The sequence below is a fragment of the Sinohyriopsis cumingii genome, chromosome 3 (genome assembly GCF_028554795.1).
Source record: "Sinohyriopsis cumingii isolate HCF-2022 chromosome 3, ASM2855479v2, whole genome shotgun sequence".
Lineage (NCBI taxonomy): Eukaryota > Metazoa > Mollusca > Bivalvia > Unionida > Unionidae > Sinohyriopsis > Sinohyriopsis cumingii.
In genome coordinates this window covers 109,021,561-109,044,650 of record NC_142963.1, presented here as the reverse complement: position 1 = coordinate 109,044,650, position 23,090 = coordinate 109,021,561, and the positions used below count along the sequence as shown (strand labels likewise).

Genomic DNA, 23,090 nt, shown 5'->3' with positions numbered 1-23,090 from the left:
TAGCCATTGGAGTGGTGTGATAGTCCAGATATATCCTGCTCAAAAATTTTCATGATTCTAGATGGGTTAGTATGCACACAGCATACTAATATGGATGAATAGTCATGTAGGGTAATGATTCTAGTATGACCAGTTAAAATACAAGATTTAACTGAAGCATGAAATATGAGTCACAGTGATATATTTTTGCACTGAAGGTGTTACTCGAGATGGATCCTATTAGCAAGTCTCGTGATTAATGGTAAAACATTTATACTGGATGCAAAAAGCCTATGGTCTTGACAAAATGCAAAAATCTAAGCCTGCAGAATGTGAAATTTAGGTTACTGTGACCATTTTTTATATGGGTGTGATACAAGTATAGATGCATACAATCATCTAGTTTCACAATTCTAGCATGATTATTGCTTTAGAAATAAACTACAGAAGCAAAATTTGAACACTGTCAGTAAAGCATGAAATATGGGTAACAGTAAGGGTAAAAGACTCATTAATATGCATTCCATCACAAACTTTCACGATTCCTGGTGTAATAGTATGTAAGTACAAATAGTGCACACAAAACACCCAAGAGCTGAACAAACACTTAACCAAGAAATCACAAATATGTACAAAGCTGGTCCACTTCCCAAGGGTAAGTGGAATGAAACCCACTCCAAACTGCTGGCTAGGACCTAGAAAGGGAGATGCAGTGAAACTGTACATGTGTATAGCCTTTAACATATGCATAGGCCAATGCCAACAGTACAATAACTCCATTGCATATGCCAATGCCAACAGTATAACTTTTATATATGCCAATGCCAACAGTATAGTAGCCCCATTCTTCATGAAATAAAAACTAAAACAACTCGAAAGTCTAAATATTTATTATCACAAATTTTCAAAATGCTCATAAATATAGATTGTTTTCAACCAAGAAGCTATTTAAAACACCTGATACTGCTGTAATTGTCTCAGATGTCATTCTCCAAATTCACACTGAAAATCTGCCATTTAAGTTCCAATAACTGAAAATTGGCAAATCCTAAAAAAGTTCGAACAGAATGTTTTATAAAATTCCTAGACACAAAAGATATTATTTCCACAACTGGTCTAGGTAGGGTGTATTGGACAAGTCTCCAACTGCTGCCATAGCTGGTTTACCATTCACGATTTTCTTGGCAACCTAAAATGATAAAGATGACATGAATTCAAAGTGTGCATCACAAGGCAAATGAAGCAAACAGAATTTAATGCAAACGTAAACGAGCTGTTAAAGAAAAGAAAATTGGTCATGACACTGTTCAAATCTGGAATTAAATATAAACTGCATTAGTGCGTAAGTGATGTATGTGTATTATATGTTACTGCTAGGAGTCGAGTTTTGGCATTTGAAGACATTAAAAAACTCTAACCCACCAACTAGAAATAAATAAGTTAATCGAAAATATGTCTTACCATTTGCATCTCAAACAGACAAACGAGAAATTTAACCAGATGTACTGTATTGGACATACATGTATATTTAAATATGCCCTACAACTTTCATGATGGGAAATAAAATCATAAATATTGATCATACAAAAGTACAATATTAAGTTTTTTAAGGCCAAGCAAAAAATTTACATTTCCGGTTGGTTGACTATGTCTCACTGCCAACCCTAGCACCTTTTTCCACAATGGTAAAAAAAAAAATACATCAAATGTATGGGTTTTTTTTTTATAAAAACTTGCCTACCCTAATTTTAATACCAGTACAATAGGAAACACCCAATTTTTTGCTTGGCCTAATGTCCCACTGAGAATCCTGAAATGAAGTGGATTGTATTTACAGAGATGCTACCAAGTTGGGAAATTATTCTTTAGGATATTATGTACAATTTTCCACAGATCACAGGTATTGAATTTTGGATTGTTCTAAAATTAGCTTTTTACTAACATAACCTCTGCCGGAGTTTGCCTTGAATCTTCTTGACTGACTACTATACCAGATTTCTCATCTGTTCCATAATCCAGTATTAATTGTTTTTTTCCATCAATGCCATACTGTCCTTTTTTGAGACAGAGATATTTTGATCAAACAAATATCTTTTACTTTTTTATTTCATTTTAGATTCTTATTTATTAGATTTATCTTAAACTTTATAGGGCTATCTAGTTAAGTAGCATAAGAGCCTGCTGGGCTAAATTGTTTAAGAACAGAAATGAAAACTGCACTATACTTTTAAACTGTCTGTATGTTAAATAGGCTTGGTATTCTGCCATTTTTACATTTAATTTTGAAATACTGCTGAACGAGGGGCTGGCCTGTATGGAGTCTGTTGTTTTATGTTCATCCAGCATGTACATAACTCTTTTACAACATTATTTTGTCTCAAAATCAATCACTGGTATCTTCATTAACACTTTTCCAGCTCCAATAATCTGATATAGTTCATAACTATGAAAATCAATATCATCATCCCTATCATTAGCCAGTATTTACAGAGCAAAATAGTTGTCTGAAGATGAACCATGCTGGCAAACAGCCAGTTTGGTTTTCTAGCTAGCTCGTATTTTAAACACACATTTGTAAAATATCCTCGAAAACTACTGCAGAATGCTTCTTACATGGCCCAAAACATCAATCTAATTTAGTTTAACCACCACTCATGTCAAGCAGAAATTCCCAACACTGCTTCCAGAAAAGAGACACATGTTTTAACAAGCCTTATGATACCATTCCTGGCTGAATGACTTGTGTTGCCCTAAGCATTTTAAGGGTTAATGGTTAAATAAAAATGGTATACTTCACAGAGTACATGTTATATGTGCGACTTTAAATTAATTTGCAGGAGTTCTTGCATATCACTGATCTCCAAGTGTGTGAGTTTGTACATACACTGTGTCATTCCCGCACTCAGGTGCCCTGGCAATATCTCTGTATTTACACAGAAATAATAAAAGATATCTTTTCTGAAGCATACTTACATTATTTATATCATTCTTTGAGATGTCATCTATGTTTCGAATGAGCTCCTCAGGTGGTACAAACTTCTTGTACAACAAAGACTGAGCTACCAAGTCAGTCAACAAGTTGTTTCCATCCTCCAAAGACATGAGAACAGAAGATTTAAGCTGGTTCCTAGAAAGCATTAAGAAGAAAACAGTAGTAGACCATTCATATTATTGATTCTTTGTAATGATTCAAACTGAAAAGTGTCCTGTTAATTGGATTCAAATCAAAACCCTTCAAATTCACAAGATTAACCTAACCTAATTTTCCTTATGAAATCAACAAAGGACAGAAGACTCTGCTTTCAGGAAAACCTTGGTGTAAAAGGCAACTCATGTGGACCCAAAGTATTTGCTACAGCATGTAAACACTGGAAGAATTCATGAAAGTCGTACATTTAACCAAAGGGCATTAAATCATTACAGCTGGCCATTGTAATAATAGACAAGAAAAATTAAGTTCATCTACAATGGATGAATTTAGAAGAGCAATTTTTTTAACAATTTCAACAACTTCCTTGTTGGGGAAATTAATTTGGTTCTATTTTTCTGTCCATGTGCCATTTTAATTAGTGAAAAACTGTTTTATATGGAACTAAATAATATCTTTGCTTGTGGTAAATTTCAGCTCCCAATCCCACTCCAACCTATAAATGGGGTGCATAATATTTAATAATCCTGTGCTTGCAGGCAAGAAATAAGGATCCATATTTTAATTGTAACATGTGACTCCATCCATTTTGGATGCAATCTGTATACTTACTTCCCTCTCTGGACTTCTTGGTCACTAACACCTGTCTTGGAGAGTCCAGCCATCTCTTTAAATGCTCCCCTCAAGACCTGGAGAAAAAAAAAATACAATTCTGCCAGTGCTAAATAAGAGACATCAGAATTTAGAAGGATTATCAGGTAGACATTACAGCTTCTGTTGATCAAGGCTACATTATCATCTGAAGCAGTATCAGGCAACATGAGTTAATAATACAAGGCATCAAAAGTCAATGTGGTATATTTGCAACTGCAAAATTGCCAAATATTCCCTATTAACTAAATGTTACTGACTTGATTCACTATTACATTTTATTACAAATTCAATCTTCTCGGGGCCCCGAGTGGCCGAGTGGTCTAAAGTGCTCTTTGTTACGGATCACTGCCATCTCACCTCTGTCTGCGGCGGTTCGAGTCTAGGATTCAGCCAATGTGGGTATGTGAGAAAGCTTGCCAGTAGCTTCTCGTGGGTCGGTGGTTCTTTCCAGCGTTTTCCCAGGTTCTTCCTCCACCATTAATACTGGCCACCATGTATAGCCTATCACGTGCTGAAAAATGGCGTTAAACCCCACAACAACAACAACATCAATCTTCTCACTATGATCAAGGTATTATTGTTCTCATTCAGTTCTTGCCATTTATACTTGTTGTTGAAAGCCACATTTCAACACATGACAGGCTTTACATGACAGCCAGTATACTTGGTGGAGGAAGAAGCACCAATCCACAGAAAGCTACTGGCAAACTTTCTCATACTCACATTAGCCGAGCCCAAGATTTGAACCCACATGGACAACAGTGACTGCCTTAGACCACTCAGCCAGCAAGGGTTTCTTGTCATTTATAGCAGACACTAACTGGGGATTATATATTTTTAACAACTGAGCTGAGCCACCATGCATAATTCTACTGTTTCTAGTGAGTGATGGCTGATAAAAGGCACAGAGCAAACATGGTCCTTTTCTTCTTCTAAGTGTAGAGATATTTTCTGCACTACCTGCTTCAACAGCCTGCAACCTCCCATTTAACATGTCATAATGACCAGATGAAATATAAGAATAAATATGTCTATTAACATGTCCACTTGTGAATAAAACTTCTGAGCATGACTTTGTACTCCAGCTGAATATTCATTAACAAAAAACTGATAATAAAAATGCACACAGATACAACAATGAAACTTAAAACCTATTCAGAATTAAAATGATTTCTTTTAAATTTTCCACGTTGTCCTCACCTTCTCCATGTCCTCAGGCTGTGATATGGCCACAAATCCAAACAGGCCAGAGTCACTGTAGCTGGCATTCAGACCAGAAATCTATCAAAAATGTGAAGAGAAATAAAATACAGATTATCTCTACAATGAATGATGGATTTCACTCAAACAGTAGCATTATTATTAATCCAATTTTTTGGGGCAGTTATAAGTAATTTTAATTATATAATACTTGCCTGCTATTACTGCACTGCTACGTTATTCCCTGGTGCAGGTTCCCTGTCCAAGAACTTTATTATCTCCTCTTTGATATATAGAGTAGAAAACAACATGATCCCATTCTGATACCTCAGTCCACTTCTGACAACTGGAATATCATTCTTCTTGGACCATGCCCATGACTGAATGGATATCCGGATGGAGGGGGTTGAGGGAAATTGGGCAATAATAAGAGGCAGGTATTACATTATTACAATTAGATTACCCTTCCCCAAATCATACACTCTAATAATAGCAATACATTAACTGATATTATTGCATTGCTGAATTTTGCCTGACAATCTAACATAAGCTGTTAAGTGAACTTGCGATTGCTGCAAGTAGGATGCTCTACTGCAGACGGGAGGATGGCTTGCCAACTTGTTGATAGATACAAATGGGCCCAAAGCATAGATTATTCACTCTGGTGTGACACTGATGAAAAGTAAGCAAATAAGAAGGCAAACTAAGAGCAATTTACTCTGAAGCTGTGCAACTTAGGAGGATTCAGACTTGCAAGCACAGAAAAGGGGCATTGAGTGCCCCGTTGATGTCTGAGGCACACCATGACCGAGTTATCTGCAGCAACAATGATGCAGATATGTCTGGTACAGTTGATGCATTTGGTGTGCTAGAAAAATAGCCCACATTTCTAAACTGTTGATATGAAGGAAAGAGTCTTTGAGACCAATTCAGTTATATATAGCTGCCAACCCTCCAGGCTCACAATGAGTGAAAACAGGGATAAAAATTAGTGAATTCTGACATGAATCTGTGAAGCGATCTTCAAGTCCAGGAACATCTGTCAGAACAAATGTTTAACATGGTCTCCAGCTGATAAAGGTAGATTGTGTTCAACAAGAAAACTCACTGAATATGTCCTGGTACATTCATTTCCTTCAACATTAGTGGTACATATAGACCAAAAGTCACACAATGTGTATTAGGTGACTACACTTAAAATGTTATCTCATAGAATGCAGAAATGTTCAAATTCTGACACCTAGAATTTATAAGTGAACAATTACACACATTTTCCTAATTTTCTCTTTCAATAGTCATTAGTAGTTCAGATATATGAAGTCGGTTAATACTGATATCTATGCCAAAATAATATGTGGAATAACTATTTTCGCCCATCAGTAAAGTCAACTCCCATATCAAGCAAAGAGGTCATCCCAAAAGCTACTTCATGTAAAATTTCATAGCAGATTGAAACATATTAAAAAAAAAAAGTTTTTTCCTTGCACTATGTTATAGGGGTTTAATTTGACACAAAACCTTTTGAACTTTTGAATCTCACAATATGAACTATACTGCACTATAGTGAGTGGTCGGAGATCGTGTGCATTTGTAATAGCTAGTATTTCAATACATCACTGCTACTCAACAGTTGACATTACACTGGTGACATAAATCAGGCAATTGGCCTTTGGGCAAGTATTTTTTTTGCCAGAGATTATGTCCTCACTTTTAAAGACACCTGTGCTATGTTTAAACAGGTTTAGCAGTGCACTTGTGCTACCTTCAGTGTAGGAAACCTTTTGTAAAGTACAGGTTATATTTAACTTTTTGTTTGTTGATGTCATCAGCAACTGTGAAATAGCCCCCATCTTGAGAAATAAAGATGCCATTTTGAATAAGACTGAGATACAAAGTTACATCATACTGTCATGCACTTTATTTATCATTTAAATGGAAGGCAGGTTTTTGTAATTTTGTCAGGGTCAACATTAAATAATCTGAGTTACAGGGAAAATGGGGTTTTAAACTGGGACCAGTTTTGGTTTTGACGGTTTCATTTTTTAAAATATTTATATGGGAAAACTGGACCATTTTGGATAGGGGTGTATCACTGCTGCTTTAGCTGAGCCGTGTTCCACTGCCACATACTGGTTTTGCTGATCACTCAAATCTTGCAAGGACGCTGTAGGGATTAGGGATTAGACCTCAAAAAATCTCCGCCACGAGATGGGTGGCCTACAAAAAGTACAAAAGCTTAATAGAGAGTACCATGAATATTGTCTCAAGGTCTTGGTTGTTTTCAGCAAATGATAGGCTATTACTGGCAGCCAGTATATTTGTTGGAAGATGAACCTGGAAAACCCAAAGAACCACCAATCCACAAGAAACTACTGATCACCTTTCTCACATAACCATGTTAGCTGAGCACAGACTTGAACTCACGTGGAGAGAGTTGAGATTCCTGAGATCACATTAGACCATTCTGCTACATGGGGCTCCTCAAGGTCTTGGGAACAGCTTCTAATAAACTCCACAATACAGCTGAAGATAATAATTCTTCCTTCCACAAACTGAAGGAGGCAGTTGAAAAGAAATCAGCATGGTAATTAGTTTCTATGCCTTCAGTTTTAAAGCCTCTTGAACCTTGACAGGGAGGTCGACCAAGATCCCTGCTGAGAAGACCTGAAGGGGCTTACAGGGCCAAGCTAGCAAATGGACCCTGTGGTTGGAGGTTACAACCAGGTGCTAAGTGTCAGAGAAGAAACCATCCTTCAGCTGTCTGTCCCTCTCCTAGCCTATAGAGAACTTCTGTCAGCTCCTCTGCTATTGCTGAATGAAGTAGAAAACAGCAGGTCTGTCTTTGGATGTGCCACAGACAGCCTCTCCTAACTGAGGAAGATCCTAGCTTCTGACACTCCTGATGGTCTGGGACTTTTAGCTCCAGGAAAAGTAGGCAGTAAATTTCATTTACCACCTTATCTAAACCTATTCCTTCTCTATCATCTGACCTATTGGGCGTGATAAAAAAAAAAGGAAAGTCCAAATGATGAGAATCCAGAGTGAGGGATTCTTCTGGGAACTCCATCTGCATTCACAAAAATCTAAATTTTGTTATCTTGTCTTTGCTCTCAGAAAAGGAAAGACTATTTTGCTCATCTCCATCTTGGGAAAAGAGGGGATGGGGAGAACTAGCTCATTGATCCTCTCACTGGAGAAAGAGACCAGTGATTTCCTCTCAACACAGAATGCACTAAGTGGCAGCCTCCCCACTGTCCACTACTCTCCTTGATCATGACACCAGAGGCAGGAAGATCTAAGGCACGACCAGTCCACTGAGCCATGACAAAATCATCCATGGTATTAATCCTTTCACACAGACCAGTGGTCAAAATATGGTACCCAGTCCAATGACACACTGACACCCAATGCTCTGTGCCCAGCTCTTGGTATTTCAGACAAATGCTCACTGTTCCTAAATCAGTGACCCATGACAAAAAAAGTAAGATTGGCAACATATATCATATCTGGTGATCCTTGCTGCATGCCCAATGATGGACCTGTCATGACTGTCTCCTGACAGTGTCCACTACCTGGCGAATGGTCAATGACTGGTTAGATGATGTAGACCATATTGAAGAGTCTCTGTTGAGTGAACTCAAAAAAATAAAATCTTATTTAAATCAAGGCCAACTTGAGTAAGATGATGACTGCACTTCATTTGTGTTAGGAAGGAAGGGCAAGCAATTGGAGGCTATCAATTCCTACAAGTGGAGGCAATAAACTCTATTATCATGACAAATATCCTGTATCAGAAGTGCTGTAAACCCATCTTGGGAAAGGTAGGGTCCTCTAGAGATTATAAGAAAGAATTTGAACCATTTCTCCTGGCCCTATAGACACAGTGACCTTCTGCTATGTCCCAAACCTTGCTGTTGTTCTTGTTATAAGGTTTAACGCCATTTTTCAGCACAAGATAGGCTATACATGGCAGCCAGTATTAATGGTGGAAGAAGAACCCGGGAAACTCCGGAAAGAACCATCGACCCACTAGAACCTACCAGCAAGCTTTCTCACATATCCACATTGGCCAAGCCCAAGACTCAACCCAAACCTTGTCAAGCCACAAACAACAAATAGGACTTGTCAGTACATACACATGCTTCGGCTGCTAAACAAGTCGGGTGTGATTCCACTGCTACCTTTTTATGCCCACATTTACTAATGCCTTGAGTGGGGTCTCAAACACATAGCCCATGGACTTGTTTCCTGTGGCATGCAATAATAGCTGGAATTTGTAAAATAATTAATAATGCCAACATTTTCTTCACAGCCAACCAGTTTTTATAAAAATTTGATTTACTTCTTGTTGCCAACATTTCAACTGATTTTATTTTTGGATTCAATACAGTGTAAATGATGAGCTCAGCTTAAATCAAATAAAATCTCCTTAATTTAATGCAAAATGATGCATCAACTTTTAATCAGCACAATATAGCCTGGATTGTGCTGACATACCATTAAACTCTATATACATAAATAAAGTTTCAAAAGTAATGTTGTGGTATCCAAAGGTGCAGTTGTTGTTGTTGTGTTGGGTTTGACAACATTAAGGCATGATACACGACAGCCATTATATTGGGTGGAGGAAGAACCCAGGAAGAACCACCAACAACCAACCCACAGAAAGTTACTGGCAAACCTTCTCACCTACCCACAATGGCCAAGCCTGAGGTTCGAAACCCATGTGGACACATGAAATATTAGTGGTCTGTAAAGGAATGTGCCTCAGACCACTATCCAGGGTGATATTTTCCATGATTAAAAAGGAAACAAGAGGACTAAGTAGGCCTGATATTGGCTCATCATACTTTTAAGCTGATAGTTTATCATTTCACTATTCAGACTTCTGAAGTACTGTAAAACATATCCTGTTTAAAATATTTCCCAAAATTTTTACATTTTTTAAAACGTATTTCGCTAGTGTTTCCCTTTACACACATTTGTGCATCAGGGACACATGCTGGAGAAAATTGATGCACACATTTTGTTGCCGTGCGTTTTTTTAACACAAAGGATTCGCATAATGTGATCAGGATTGATTTAATATCCAATGGATTGGACAATGAATGGCATTGTATATAATTTCAGCATAGGCACTGACTGGTTCCCCGCTTTGTTTGCTCCCTGCCTTGCGCTCCTCTATTCGTATAGCAGAATGCAACGCTGGGAACTTACGAAACAATGAAACAGACTAGCATAGACAACGTTATGACGGAGTAGCTTCCCCATATCTTGTAAGCTCTCACACGATTTCCAGCGAGCTCAGCAAGCTGTCATCTAGATGTTGAACTTCAATGCTTGTTGCACTAAAAAGTGATCTCCAGATTAAAACATTGTGCACTAAAAATCTTTAGCAAAGAAAGTGAAAGGAGCAGAACACATAAGAGTAACTGTGGATCTAACTTTAATGGAAAATGGAGAAAATAATTCCATTGACTGGAATATGGCACATCCATTAGGATTACCGGTGTGACTTCTCTGATCATGTGATTGCAAAGACTGCAAAAGTGAATAATCCTTTCGTGACAGGGTTTTAAAATTTTAAAAAATCTGCCCTCGTTCGCCACAAGATATCTGGAGAACATATTATACCCCAAGACATTCTTTCACAACAAAGAAATCAGTTAACTTGCAGAGACAAATGCATTATTTGCATTACAAAGTCAGTGGGTCATTGCAGATTTTGTTGGTTTTTAACTTTTCTGCAATAAAAGAAAGATCTTAAAGTTAATTTATTAGGAAGAAGATGAATCATTAGACTCCTTGATTTTAGGAAAAATGTGTTCTAGGATGAAGTACAATGAAACCAATGATAGTACACATTTTATTAAAGGCAGTAAATTAACTGCCATTTGGTTAAAAAGATTTATTTGGCTTTTTGTATTGGCTTGTATGTAATGTGTTGGGCTATAATATTGCTTCATATTGATTATAAGGAGACTGTTAAAAGTACGACTTTAAAAGAAAAATGAACTAATAAAATTATTCTTTGAATGGACAATGCATTTGTTTGTTAATTGTGCATGTTGGTTTATTTGTATGTTTAGAGAGAGAATGTTGTGAAAATTGCAACATCCTGTTTCAAGCTGAAAAATTTGTCAGTACATTTTAGACCCCGGTTTTTTATTTGACCCCCAGTTCTGACACCAAGTTTTTTTTTTTAACCCTCAATTTTACACACCTGGGGGATACACTGTTACTATATCCTGACAATTCTTTCTAAGACAAAAGGCGTAATTAATATACTCTGCCCACAAATGAATTCATCAATGAGTTTTATGATTCATGTAAACCATATTAATAAATATTATAGAAACTGGATGAAAAAAATAGTCTTTAGATCTTGAGTTATCAACAACAGCCAATCTACTGTAAGCTATCCCTGTATGTGCACAGTGATGAATCTAGGTTTGCAAACCAGGGGACACAGTGTCCACCTGCCAAACATTTTGGGGGACAATGAGAACTTTATGGGGACAGGCATTATTTAATGGAAAACACAAAATGCAAAAACCGTATAGAACATTCCAGATTTGGTACAAGAATCCAATGAAAGTTACAAAAAGAGTTGGATTTCCAGTCCGTCAAAAATGATCTTGATCTGGTCAAGTACAGTCGGCTCTGGATTCTTATCTATATGCAATCATTTTGGCATGGACCTACATCAAGTGGTGGAGCTTCATTTCTTCTAAAGAAAGAGTTGACACTTTGGTTATTTGAAACAAAAATCTTGATTAAGTTGGAGTGACGGTCCTTGGATTCTTGTTTGGCATCACTACCAGTACTAGAAATCAGCTAACTTGAATAATTCAGTCATTATAATCTGCTAATCTACAGCTGCTCATAGGAACATCAGTAGATAGAGGGCTCTGAATTATTTGAGTAAGAAATCAGCTGGAAAGTGTGTTTTCAAGGATGTAGACTCTTTAGATTGCTGACAAGTCAACATTGGTATGTTTTATCAGAAATTTGAGAATCTGGAGAGATAAAAGATATGCTGCCCCACCCACCACATTTCAGAAGGGGAGGGGGGGAAGGAAATATAAAAATGAAATACACAGGCAAAATCAACTTTTTATACAATGGTGACCATGACTTTGGAGGTATAAGGTATAAGGAATAATCCTTGGGTTAAGAGAAACATTTATCAAGCTGCACTGAAGCTTGTTCACCAGAAGTTCAAAAGTCTGACTGACCTTAAATTAACATTTAGAAACCAGATACCTGCCCACCAATCTGGATGGATGAAATAAACAATAACACCTTTTGTTGACAGAGAACATATATAAAATGAAATAATACTCACAGCAAATGGCTGATCTGTAACCTTGCTGACAGCCTGGGCAAGCTTGGAGCATGTGATATTACTGCTGTACTTGAGAAAGGGTCCACTTCCTAGGATCATTTGTAGTACACCAGCAGCCAAGTATTCCTTGCTGTTCAAGCTGTCATATAAAATAATGCAGTTTCATACTGATGACATATGACATGCTAAGATTCATTATAATTTCAATATACTTTTGCATTTGTGATTGCAGTATTCAAGCAGAAACCAAAAGAATATTAATGCAAGTTCAAATGTTTCTTTATGTTGTACATGTATGCATCTTTGCAATTTTTTTGCTCCACAATGCTGAGTGCTACACAATAGTAAGTTCTCATTTTCAAATGGGTATGTTTCCTACATTTGTATATATGCAGACATAATTAATGCTTTTCTATGCTTATTGTTTGCTTTGCAAGCAGAAAATACAAATCTGACTCTTGGGCAATGCAATTTAAGTCAACTACCTCAGCACTGAATAACCTACTTGCATTACTTTCTGTTAAATGCTAGACCAAAACCTAAAAACAAATTTCAAATGGGATTGGGAAATAAGGACCATCATGCCACACTCAGGTCATGATCTTAGACCATTATTTATTTGTTGCTACCAAGTACTTGCAATTCCAGACATTAGTGAATCTGAACATATTCAAACATTTTATCAAAGTGGAAGAAAAACAATCATTTGTGACAATCTGGATTTAAGCATTTCTCCAAGCAATTGTCTAAATGTTCATGTGGTGTTAGTTTATAAATTAGCCTACAATAAATGGACAGTAGGATGATGAAAAAGATAACTGAAACATGCCAATAAAGTAACAAAAAGTTGGTTTCATTTCATAAATGCTGTGAACAAAACTAATAATAATGAAGGTAAAACTAAGCTCTGTACCAATGAAAGTCAGCCTGAGGGGTCATCTCAAAATCTTAAGAATCATGATGAAAATGAACATCAAGCCTACAAATCTACAATCCCTAAATTTAATAACAACCAATTTCTTAAGTAAAATGTTTTCTCAATAATTTTTACATGATCATAACACCTTACAAATACATCAGATACCTTGCAAATCCAATGCTCCCAGACTCAAATTTGCAGGAAACATGCTGAAGAGCCATCTACTTGCTTAGGTTAAAGCCCTTCACGAGTGGTCTCCATTTGACAGACAGTGAAACTGGTGCCAAATCCCATCCAGCTATCAATTACTACTTGAGCAGATATGCTCACTCTATCAGGGATCTAACTCTATCTGTGGGGCAAGTTTTGGGGTGTGTGCCTGTATTTGGTATTTAGACAAGTATGATCAAAGAAACATCCTTTACTCCAACAATTTACTTTTTAAAAATTGATACCAAACAATAACCTTAGAAAAGTTAGAGGAGGAGGGAGCTACATCCCCTCACCCTAGAGCTGGCACTGTATCCCATCTCCTACAGTACATAAAGCAGTTTTGAACCTCTGAGATGCAGGCTAAGGTTAGTACATGGTTTCTGAACGATTGCAGCTGATAGAATTATTTACACTACCAGAAGAAATAGAGTAACCCACATCACAACAAGTTGCTGAGGGACCCAGGAAGGTAATGACTACGATGCGGGTTCTGTACTACAAAGTGATTTGAAGAAGCTTGAGACATTGATTCAAAGGACTGCTTTATTCAAACACATCAAAGCCCATGGAAAACTCCATTTTAAATGAAGGGTAAATGCCCTGGGTCAGGACAAGTCAGTCTTGCAATAAGATTGGAGAGATCTTAGTTCTGTTAACGTCCTTTTCATAGTGATGCAACTTGTCTACAAATGCAGTCCTTGATAGCGATGGGAGTTATTTTATTCTCCACAGGGAGTCCAATGGAGGAAGTTAGTTATATGCGGAACTGAGGCTCTTGTGGACAAGTGTTTATACTTGCACCACTGGGAGTTAAACTTTCCATTGCTTAACATACTTTTAAAATGGTGGGCCTCATTGCAGGAGCAATTCTGTCCACCACTTGTTGAGAACCATTCTGGACTATCAAGCCAAGTGTGCATGCTCAGCATCTTTGGGTGCAGATGGAAAACCTGCATTCACCATTGCTGAGCAAGCTAAAAGAAGGCAGGATATTTCTGGGAACCTGCTCTAAGTTCAATAGATCACAGAATTTATTTAGGACAATTGCATTTAAATTTTTCCCCTTGTATACTTACTTTTTGGAAATAAATGGATCAGTATTTTGGCTAAGTATTTCATCATCTCTTCTTTATGTTTTCTATGGTCAGTGACTTGATTGGTTTCCAAGGTAATCAAAGTCAGTAAGACATTTCTGTCAGCCAATACTGACAAAACTGAATCAAGAATACATTTCGACTCATCTGACAGAGAACCATGTAGAAACTCTTAAGCAGATATCAATGGAATGACCGAATGATGTACTGCAATGAAACAACTTGTTTAAATCTGACAATTGAGTGTTCCTCAGTCCATATGACTTAACTATGTACTTTTATCCATGACACTTGTTTGCACACTTACAGAACTCATTTCATTTTGTTGTGTTTTGTGATAAGTAATTATCCTTCAAATGGTTTATAAGATATTTTATCACAAAGGTTCTAAACATTCCATGTAACTTGCCCAAGCATTACACACTGTGCTATTGAAAAATGATAAAACTGACATTGCTTTTAATTTTGATTATGAATAATCATTTAAGTTATCTGAACAAATGATTTTCTGTTACATCTTATAATGGTAGTTTGCTATTGGCTTACTGTTCCTTGTCAATCAAGTCTGAGAATCCTAAAATACAATTACTGTTTCTGATACAATCCCTTTCTAGTGATGTAGTTGGAAGTGTTTCTGCATTTTGCAAAACACCATCTTGATATGGCCATCCATTCAGGAGAAGTAACACTAACAAGATTTTCAAGATGACCACAGCAGTAGCCGTACTGTGAATGTGCAAGCAGCGCCATTTTCATTTAGGACCAACTAGACATATTAATAAAGTCTTCTGGTGAAAACCCCAAGTTAAAAGGAGGTTCTGTTCATCAGAAGTAGCATTATGAACATTTTCAAGATGACTGCTGTGGTGGTCACATTGAATATCAGATCAACACCATTTCATTTAGGATTAATTAAACATCATACAAAGTCTTCGGGTGAAAACCCAAGCTGACTTGACCATCCATTCTGAAGGAATAACACTAATAAGATTTTGAGATGGCCAGTGCAGTGGCCATGCAGAAGTCTGAGCAGCACCATTTTCATTTAGGAAGAACTAGACCATCAGATGAATATGTTTGAAAAGTTTCATGACAATCCTTCATGTAGTTTATGAGGAGCAATAACAAACTTGTGTTAATCGACAGATGATGTTCGTCTGACGGACAACAACAAACAGGCCATCCCATAAACCTTTTAGTTTATAACCAGAAGAGCTAAAAATGTCTAAAAATAATCAATTTCTATTTACCTAGGGCCTTCAGTTGCTACTGCTACATAAGTTAAATCAAGTGGTGATGGGACTCTTAGTTCTCCTGGAAAGGATGGAGAAAAAAATGTTGAATTAGATCAGACGCCTCTTACTTTTTGATGAATTTATTTGCAACTTCTCTGATCAATCTGTTTCTCATCTTCACTAGTGAAGGGTCATCAGTCCACTGTTCTGCACTAAACAATGGCATATGTAACTAGAGCTATTAGAAATTGATAAATTGCACAAGGTCCCACTCACTATAAAACTTATTTAAGGTTTCATCAAAGCTGCACATCCAATTTTGGTGAAATACAGTAATATTTGGTAAGTAGAAAGCAAAGCTAGGAGGACAGGTCCTAAAGGAAATAACTCTTAAAAAAAGGAAAGTGTGGAACACTGGAATTCAAACTTATTCAAGATCTCATCAATATGAAGCTACATGCCAAATCTGGTTTTAAAACATCTGGCAGAAAATCAAGTCAGAAATACAGACAATCAGGGTATCTTAACTCCTGTATGTTATAGGAATGTTAGATATAAAATAAATTCAAGATATCATCATGCATCAGTGTGTGCAATATTTGGCTGAAATCCAAAAATCCAAGAACAGTTAAGCTGCAAAAAGCACAGTTAGGACGATGACAAATCATGAGCCACACCACCTATAAAAAGCATAGTAAATGCTGGAAATCAAATTCACTCAATGTCTTATCAATATAAAGCATAAAGCTACATGCCACAGCTGATTGAATTCCAACAATCCTAGAAATAATAATGTTACAATAATTGAAAACTGGAGGTGGGAAAAAAGAGGAGGCATAATTCCTATAATGATACTGTGGAATCCTGGATTATCAGCCTCTTTCAAGACCACAGCAATACAAAGCCACAATCTTTTGGAAATGAAACATAACTGCGCGGAGTTTTTCTCAAGAAACTAAAGCCTAACTTTTAATGCAAATGATGTCAAGGAACACTAGAAACCGAACTCATTTAAGTCACACTGAACTCATCAACATAATGCTGTATAACATATTAAGTTGAAATCCAAAAAAATTGCGGAAACATAAGTTAGAAGAATAGGTAACATGGGACCACACCAACTCTACCAGTCTTGAAAATCTAACTGTTGAGGTCTCATCAATTTCAAACTGCTGTTAATGCAACAATTACCAGTAATCTTACAGAAACCAACCTGATGAAGGATAGGGAAATGGATGGACTGAAGGACATCCAAAATGATCAATGGATATGTTTAATGTAGAGCTTCAACATGGTGAGCTAGGCCCCAACTAACCAAACCAGTGTCTAATGCTCTGCTTTCTGATTGGCTCAGTTCCTTTCAGCTGCATCCAATCAGACTCATCATTACATTTACCTAAAACAATAGGGATAATTAAAGCTGCCACTATTGGCAGACATAATATAATGCATCTTGCTGTTTGAATTTCTCCAAAATTTAATCATTAACACATTAACCCCTAGCGACGACTTAACTGGGCAGGAGGTAGTAGCCTACTGCCTAGCTCTGTAGCGTCATGGTCATGCATGATACACTAAAGTGGGTGGTATTATAGAAAGGTAGACAGATGTAACTCTACAATGATACCAAATAATCTGGAATATCTAGCTGCACTACAAAATACAGATAGAAAAACCTCATTTTTTGGACCCAACTTTTTTTAATCCAAAATTAGCTTTGTGTCTGTATTTTAGACTTTTTGGTCTCAGCTCTAAGGCAAACCGGTATGAACTGCAAACAGACAGATGAGCCTTTGCAAAAAGTAGGATAAGATGGGCATTTGGAATAAAGAGTGGTCTCTATACAAAAAAAATAATGGCTCCATTTAGCAAAAAAAAAAAAGAACTCCAACTTGTACCCTTCTGCTCATGCGTGAGTCAAATAGCCAATGAAAAGCGATGTTTCTAACACAACTAGGCAGTATGTTATTGAAAGATGACCAGGGATTTGGCGTTTTCAAGTCTATTCAGAAATAGCTTTCAAAATGTGTTTCCTACTCGATTTTCAGGCGAAAATGACAAAAAGCTCCAGGGGTTAATGTGTTAACATGTTCTTCCCTAAACTAAAGACATATGGCCATTATTGACATCGTCATGTACTAAATACCTAACCAGTCGTGTAACAATTTCTCTCTATGGTAAATTTACTTTTGCTTGATACAAGCAGTAACTCTTTCATCCAATGAAGGACATATGTTCAAAATATTTTTGGCAAACAACATATCTCAAAGGTCAATATGGAACAAAGTGGATCAATAACCCATCACTAACAAAGATTCCTATTCCTATACATGGCTCCTGACTGTACCTGGACCAAGAATATCACATAATTTATCAATGCCTCAATCAACCAATTCCAAATAAGTCATTGTATGCTAAGCAGGAAGAACAATTATATTGCAAAGAAAATGAAAAATTTTCATTCTACTATTTAACTGCACAACCATCATTGTAACTAGTTTTCATAACCTGTACCTTCACTATAATTGTTTTAGATTTGAACTAGGCTGCTTCAAAAAATTTCTTACTTGTGAAAACAAAATTAAATGCAAACAAAAATCTTATAGAAGATAATTAGGCTCATACACACACAGACACACTCAAAGAAATGGAAATTATCTTGTTGCAACTTGCTTGCACCAGTTAGTTTAGTAATGGTGATGGTATTTTCGGAGTTTAGTTTTACTGGGATACTGTCAGTAGCTGCAATGAGATTTTTATGTGATGAATTTTACTTGGTAGACAATCAAACCAATCGATGTTGGAAAAAAAACCCAGTAAGACAAACTGTGTCTATGGTCATATAAAATAATTTTAAAATGTTCTGACAAACTTGCAAGATGTCCAGAAATTATTACCCTGGTAAAATACCATCACTACCAGCATTGATGATATAACAATAACCAAGCTTTATTTACTTGGGTATTACTGTAAATGGACTATTTTCATGGGGTACCAATTTTAATAGATTTCATGGTTGCTACAAACCTCAAATTTATGTCTTTAATGAACAATATTTTTGTGTGGAGACATCACAGCACCTATGTCAATTCAAAAATGTAAGTACCAACAAAAATTTAATATTTTCACAAAACCATAAAAATTAATATCAATGCAAATGTATTTTGTTTTCTTGTGGGGGACAGGGGTTCTAATTTCAGTTATTATGTATTAATTAACTGATACTACTGCATTGATTATCTTTTCCAGGACTCCAATCTAGCAGAAAAACGTTAAGGTTCTTAAAGGAAATTGCACTCAAAGGGTCATAAGGGGCTTTTAAAAATGCCCAAAGAACACATGAAAGATTCCATCTAATCATCAGTGAGCAAGATAATGATCTCTGAAGCTCAAAATGTGCCTAACCCAAAGGCAGAACCCTTTGAGAATTTAATAATGTCAGAAATGACTGCCCCATAGCCCTTAATGGTGGACACCAAACCATTTCTTTCCTCAAAATGGACATGATGAAAATCAGCTACTCTGCTCAAAGAGGGACAGCTAGATCAAGGAGTTTCCCTGGCACCAATCACAGATCTCCAGTTTTACAATGCAAACCAAGGAAGAAGACTGCCTACAATCCTGGATGAAATTAGCTGGCAGATTGCTTGCATGAGATAAGCCAAGTGTGAAGGTGGGTAATCTGAAAGCTGTTGTGGAGGTTCCATGTTGCAACATCAGGTCCCTCCTGTGGTAATCTACCAACAGGTCAAGCAGGCTGTTAAATCATGAAAATTGGGACTGACAAGTGGAGATCTTCACTGGGTTGAGCACCTGCAGAATTATTTTCAAAGGCTGAACGGCATATGAATACGGTTTATCCCACTTTAAATGGGACAAATCTACCAAGCATCTTCCCAATAGCAGGAAAGTGACTCTGCTACCAACTGGTAGAGAGTCCATTCCTTGAGAAACACATTACCCCATCTGGACATAATCTGCCTGGACGAGGTTGCCATATAAGGAGGCTCAGACTTCCACACAACAAGGAGCACACGTACCACCCTGACACGGAGGTATACTACCATGGATGAATTGCCTGAGGCATCAGCAACACAGTGATGCCTTAAGTGACTGATGTGTCAGTGTAAAGAAAGGAGAAGAGTTTGGATGGGGGAGACTGGGTTACTGGTCCATTACAGACACCAATGTAGATGGTGGTGAATATGGATCCAAGCTAATAAAGGGTTCCTGTGTGGTTTCCATTATGCTGCAAGCAGGAACTGGTGAGGGTGCAAATACAGTCTACTCTGAGGAAAGAAATCCGCAGCAGAGTACAGTCCCTCTAAAGAGAGATAAGGCAAGCCGACAAGTTTTGGCCAGAAGAACCATTATAAGGGACAAAAGAGGATTGATGATGTCTGAAAAAACACAAACTCTCACTAGGCTGATGAGAAAGTTCATCCCCACAAATATGAAGTCCGGAGAATGGGTGAGGTCTGACTTTTGTAGGGTTGGAATAAGACTGAGATGGGTAACCATCAGGCAACAGTCAGAAAGGTCCTTCACAGAATTATAAGACCTCTGAGCATCAATAAGGCATCAAAATAGTGGAGGAATAGCACTAAGGTTCTCAAATGGACTGCAACTACACTGATCATCCTGGTCTGCGACATAGGAGGATGTTCCTGGAAATGAAGCCAGTACCCATCCTTAAGGTCAACAGAAATTTTCAAATGAAGGAAGGAGAGAAAGTATCATCAGATTTGGTGATGTGATTCACCTTCAGCATCCCTTCATTTTGTCAATGGAATGTGTGTGTGTGTGACTTGGATTTTTTACGTAGCTTTAACAATTTTTCAGTCATATTGCTACAATGTCTGCAGTGTGGCAGTTTATAGTGGTCTAGCACTGGGACATCATGCTGCAGACATGCAGCATGATGTCCCACCCAGTCACATTATCCTGACACCAAGCCAACCAGTCCTAAAACTAACCTCTTAATGCTGAGTGCCAAGTGAGGCAGCTGTTAGCACCATTTTTGTAAGTCTTTGGTATGACTCAGCCATGGATCGAAATCAAAGAGGGACACTTCTTCCTCCCCCACCCCATACATGTGCCACCTGGTCAGACCAAAGATAACAAATTGAGCAGCCATCTGTGTGTGCACACCAAAGCAAGTGGAGTGAGTGTCTCACAGGGTCTTCCTGTGCACCCACTTTGCAACATTAAAAGCTCTGAAAAGCTTACAATTAATGCAAAACAAAAAAAAAAAATCGGGATCTAAATAAATGTTAGGCTATACTTAACCTAGCACTGGAACAATGAAGGGGGAATTTATTTAATGAAACAGAGTTTGCTAACATAAGTGCGAACAAAACCCATAAAATTAAAAACTGAACAATTAAAGCAAGGACTGTGGAGACAAACACTCAGTCAATACAAAAAGGTAGGCAAAATGCCAAAAAGACATTTCAAGATGAAATTTAAGGCAAGTTTCAATAAGCAATAAAGCACAAATATAACATATACATCTTCTAAAGAACACTGTGGATGGTATTACATGTGTTAGTTGTGTCTAAGGAGTCAGACTGGGATCATGCTCTTTTCAATTCTGGCCCTCCAATACAAAGTGTATGAGAGAATAATTGGCTTGGACTGGGGACTAGAGCCCTGGAAGTGAAAGCAATGCAGCAGTAGCAGGTATTGTATTACTGCAATTAAAATTAAAACCTACCACCATGAAAAACTGCTTTTTTTGTTTCCACATCTGATGCCTCAAAAGGCTTTAACCTCATTAATTTGTGGGTCAGAAAATCATGGTCCACACCCACACCAACAATGGCTATACGCCCAGCAGTGTACTGATTATGTACAAAGGACATAAGCTGAAAAGAATCAACAAAAAACTTAAATATATTATCTTCTATGTGGTACTTCTGGCATCATCTGAAATATAACACAAGAATATCCATTAATAAATATTCACAACTGCAAGAGCACTTGTTGTGGCTGAAATGTTTTCTAATCTATGAAGATATACCAAGCTTCATTCTAATTTTCTCACCTATTAAATATGAATGTATTTCTACAGACAATGATAGAACTGTTAACTATACACAACATAATCAACGTAGATCATAAACAAAATAATCCATGGCACCTGGTAAGGCCAAGAAATAGGGGCAGCTTAACAAAGATTAAATTTTTTTTACAGTTTTGTTTATGGGATCAAAATGTGGTTGTTTATAAGCTGATTGCTGAATAGAGGTGAACTTGCTTGCATATCAACACAAAAACAATCAATAATACGATAGGCAGAAATGTCAATCTTGTAATAATAGACTCAACTGTATGACCAGTTAAGGTTTCTCTATCAATTATATAGGCATGTGACTTGTATTTTTTCCTTTCAGTCTGTGTCAAATAAAGTGACTAAGGTCATAATGGTGGATAAACTGCAATGTATTTTAGCTTATAAGGATTTAACTGGGGTCAAAGGCAAGATTACATCTATTTAATGTCAACAGATTTATCCAACATGACTTTCTCACATGGCCAAATTTATCAGAAATATGCAAGAAAGAGATGAAATACCTGTTCAGGATTGTACTTTCCAATTTTAAATGCTGGGGCATATAAGGACCGTCCCAGTGTGTCTCTGAATGCAGCCTCATGGAGGATCTCCAGCAGATCTGGCATGCAAAAAAAATGTTTTAAAAAAACTCATTTTTCTAGTAAAATATGTTTCTTCATGAATACTTACCCAATCTTAATACCCAAGGAGAACTACTATTAGCTTACAAATCCAGCCCTCCCAGGTTAAAAATGATATTCCTGAGTGACAAGATTTTCACATTAGCCACTGCAGCAGCCTATGGGTTTAAGATTGGCACCATTTTCTTTCAGAACAAACTATATGACTTTTGGTAAAACCTCATGTTGATCCATTCTGGAAAATTAGTGACAAGATTTTCAATGTTTTCTATTTGACAGCCATATCTGAAATCAGACTGGCACCATTTTCACACACGACTAACTAGACATCGTATTGGTGAAAGTCTCAATTTTGATACAAATTTCCATTTATGAGCAGTAGCAATCACAAGATTTTCAAGATGGCTGATATGACCATCCATTCAGGAGGAGTAGTGATAAAAAGATTATCAAGATGGTTCCGTAGCAGCCATATTGGAAGTCCATGTACAACCATTTCACAGAGGACCAACTAGACATAATAAGAAGTCTTCTTGTCAAACTCTATGTTGATATAACCAATTTTTAAATACAATTCCATACAATGATTCAGTTAAAATGGGTA

The 23,090-nt window shown here is 37.0% G+C and overlaps 1 protein-coding gene across 1 annotated transcript in view; it reads right to left on the bottom strand.

Annotated features, from left to right (window-relative positions):
• Window positions 1-854: 854 nt before the first annotated feature.
• The window catches only part of LOC149803550 (cytochrome b-c1 complex subunit 2, mitochondrial-like), a 48,487-nt gene continuing 26,251 nt past the window's right edge, over window positions 855-23,090 (bottom strand). Inside the window, exons 7-14 of the mRNA XM_089953284.1 lie at window positions 22,367-22,464; window positions 21,507-21,657; window positions 15,806-15,869; window positions 12,330-12,468; window positions 4,982-5,062; window positions 3,740-3,816; window positions 2,953-3,106; window positions 855-1,168 (exon numbers count right to left, since the gene is read on the bottom strand). Of these exons, the coding sequence (XP_089809410.1) occupies window positions 1,079-1,168; window positions 2,953-3,106; window positions 3,740-3,816; window positions 4,982-5,062; window positions 12,330-12,468; window positions 15,806-15,869; window positions 21,507-21,657; window positions 22,367-22,464 (854 nt within the window). The 3' untranslated portion in view covers window positions 855-1,078. The remainder of the gene's footprint in view (window positions 1,169-2,952; window positions 3,107-3,739; window positions 3,817-4,981; window positions 5,063-12,329; window positions 12,469-15,805; window positions 15,870-21,506; window positions 21,658-22,366; window positions 22,465-23,090) is intronic.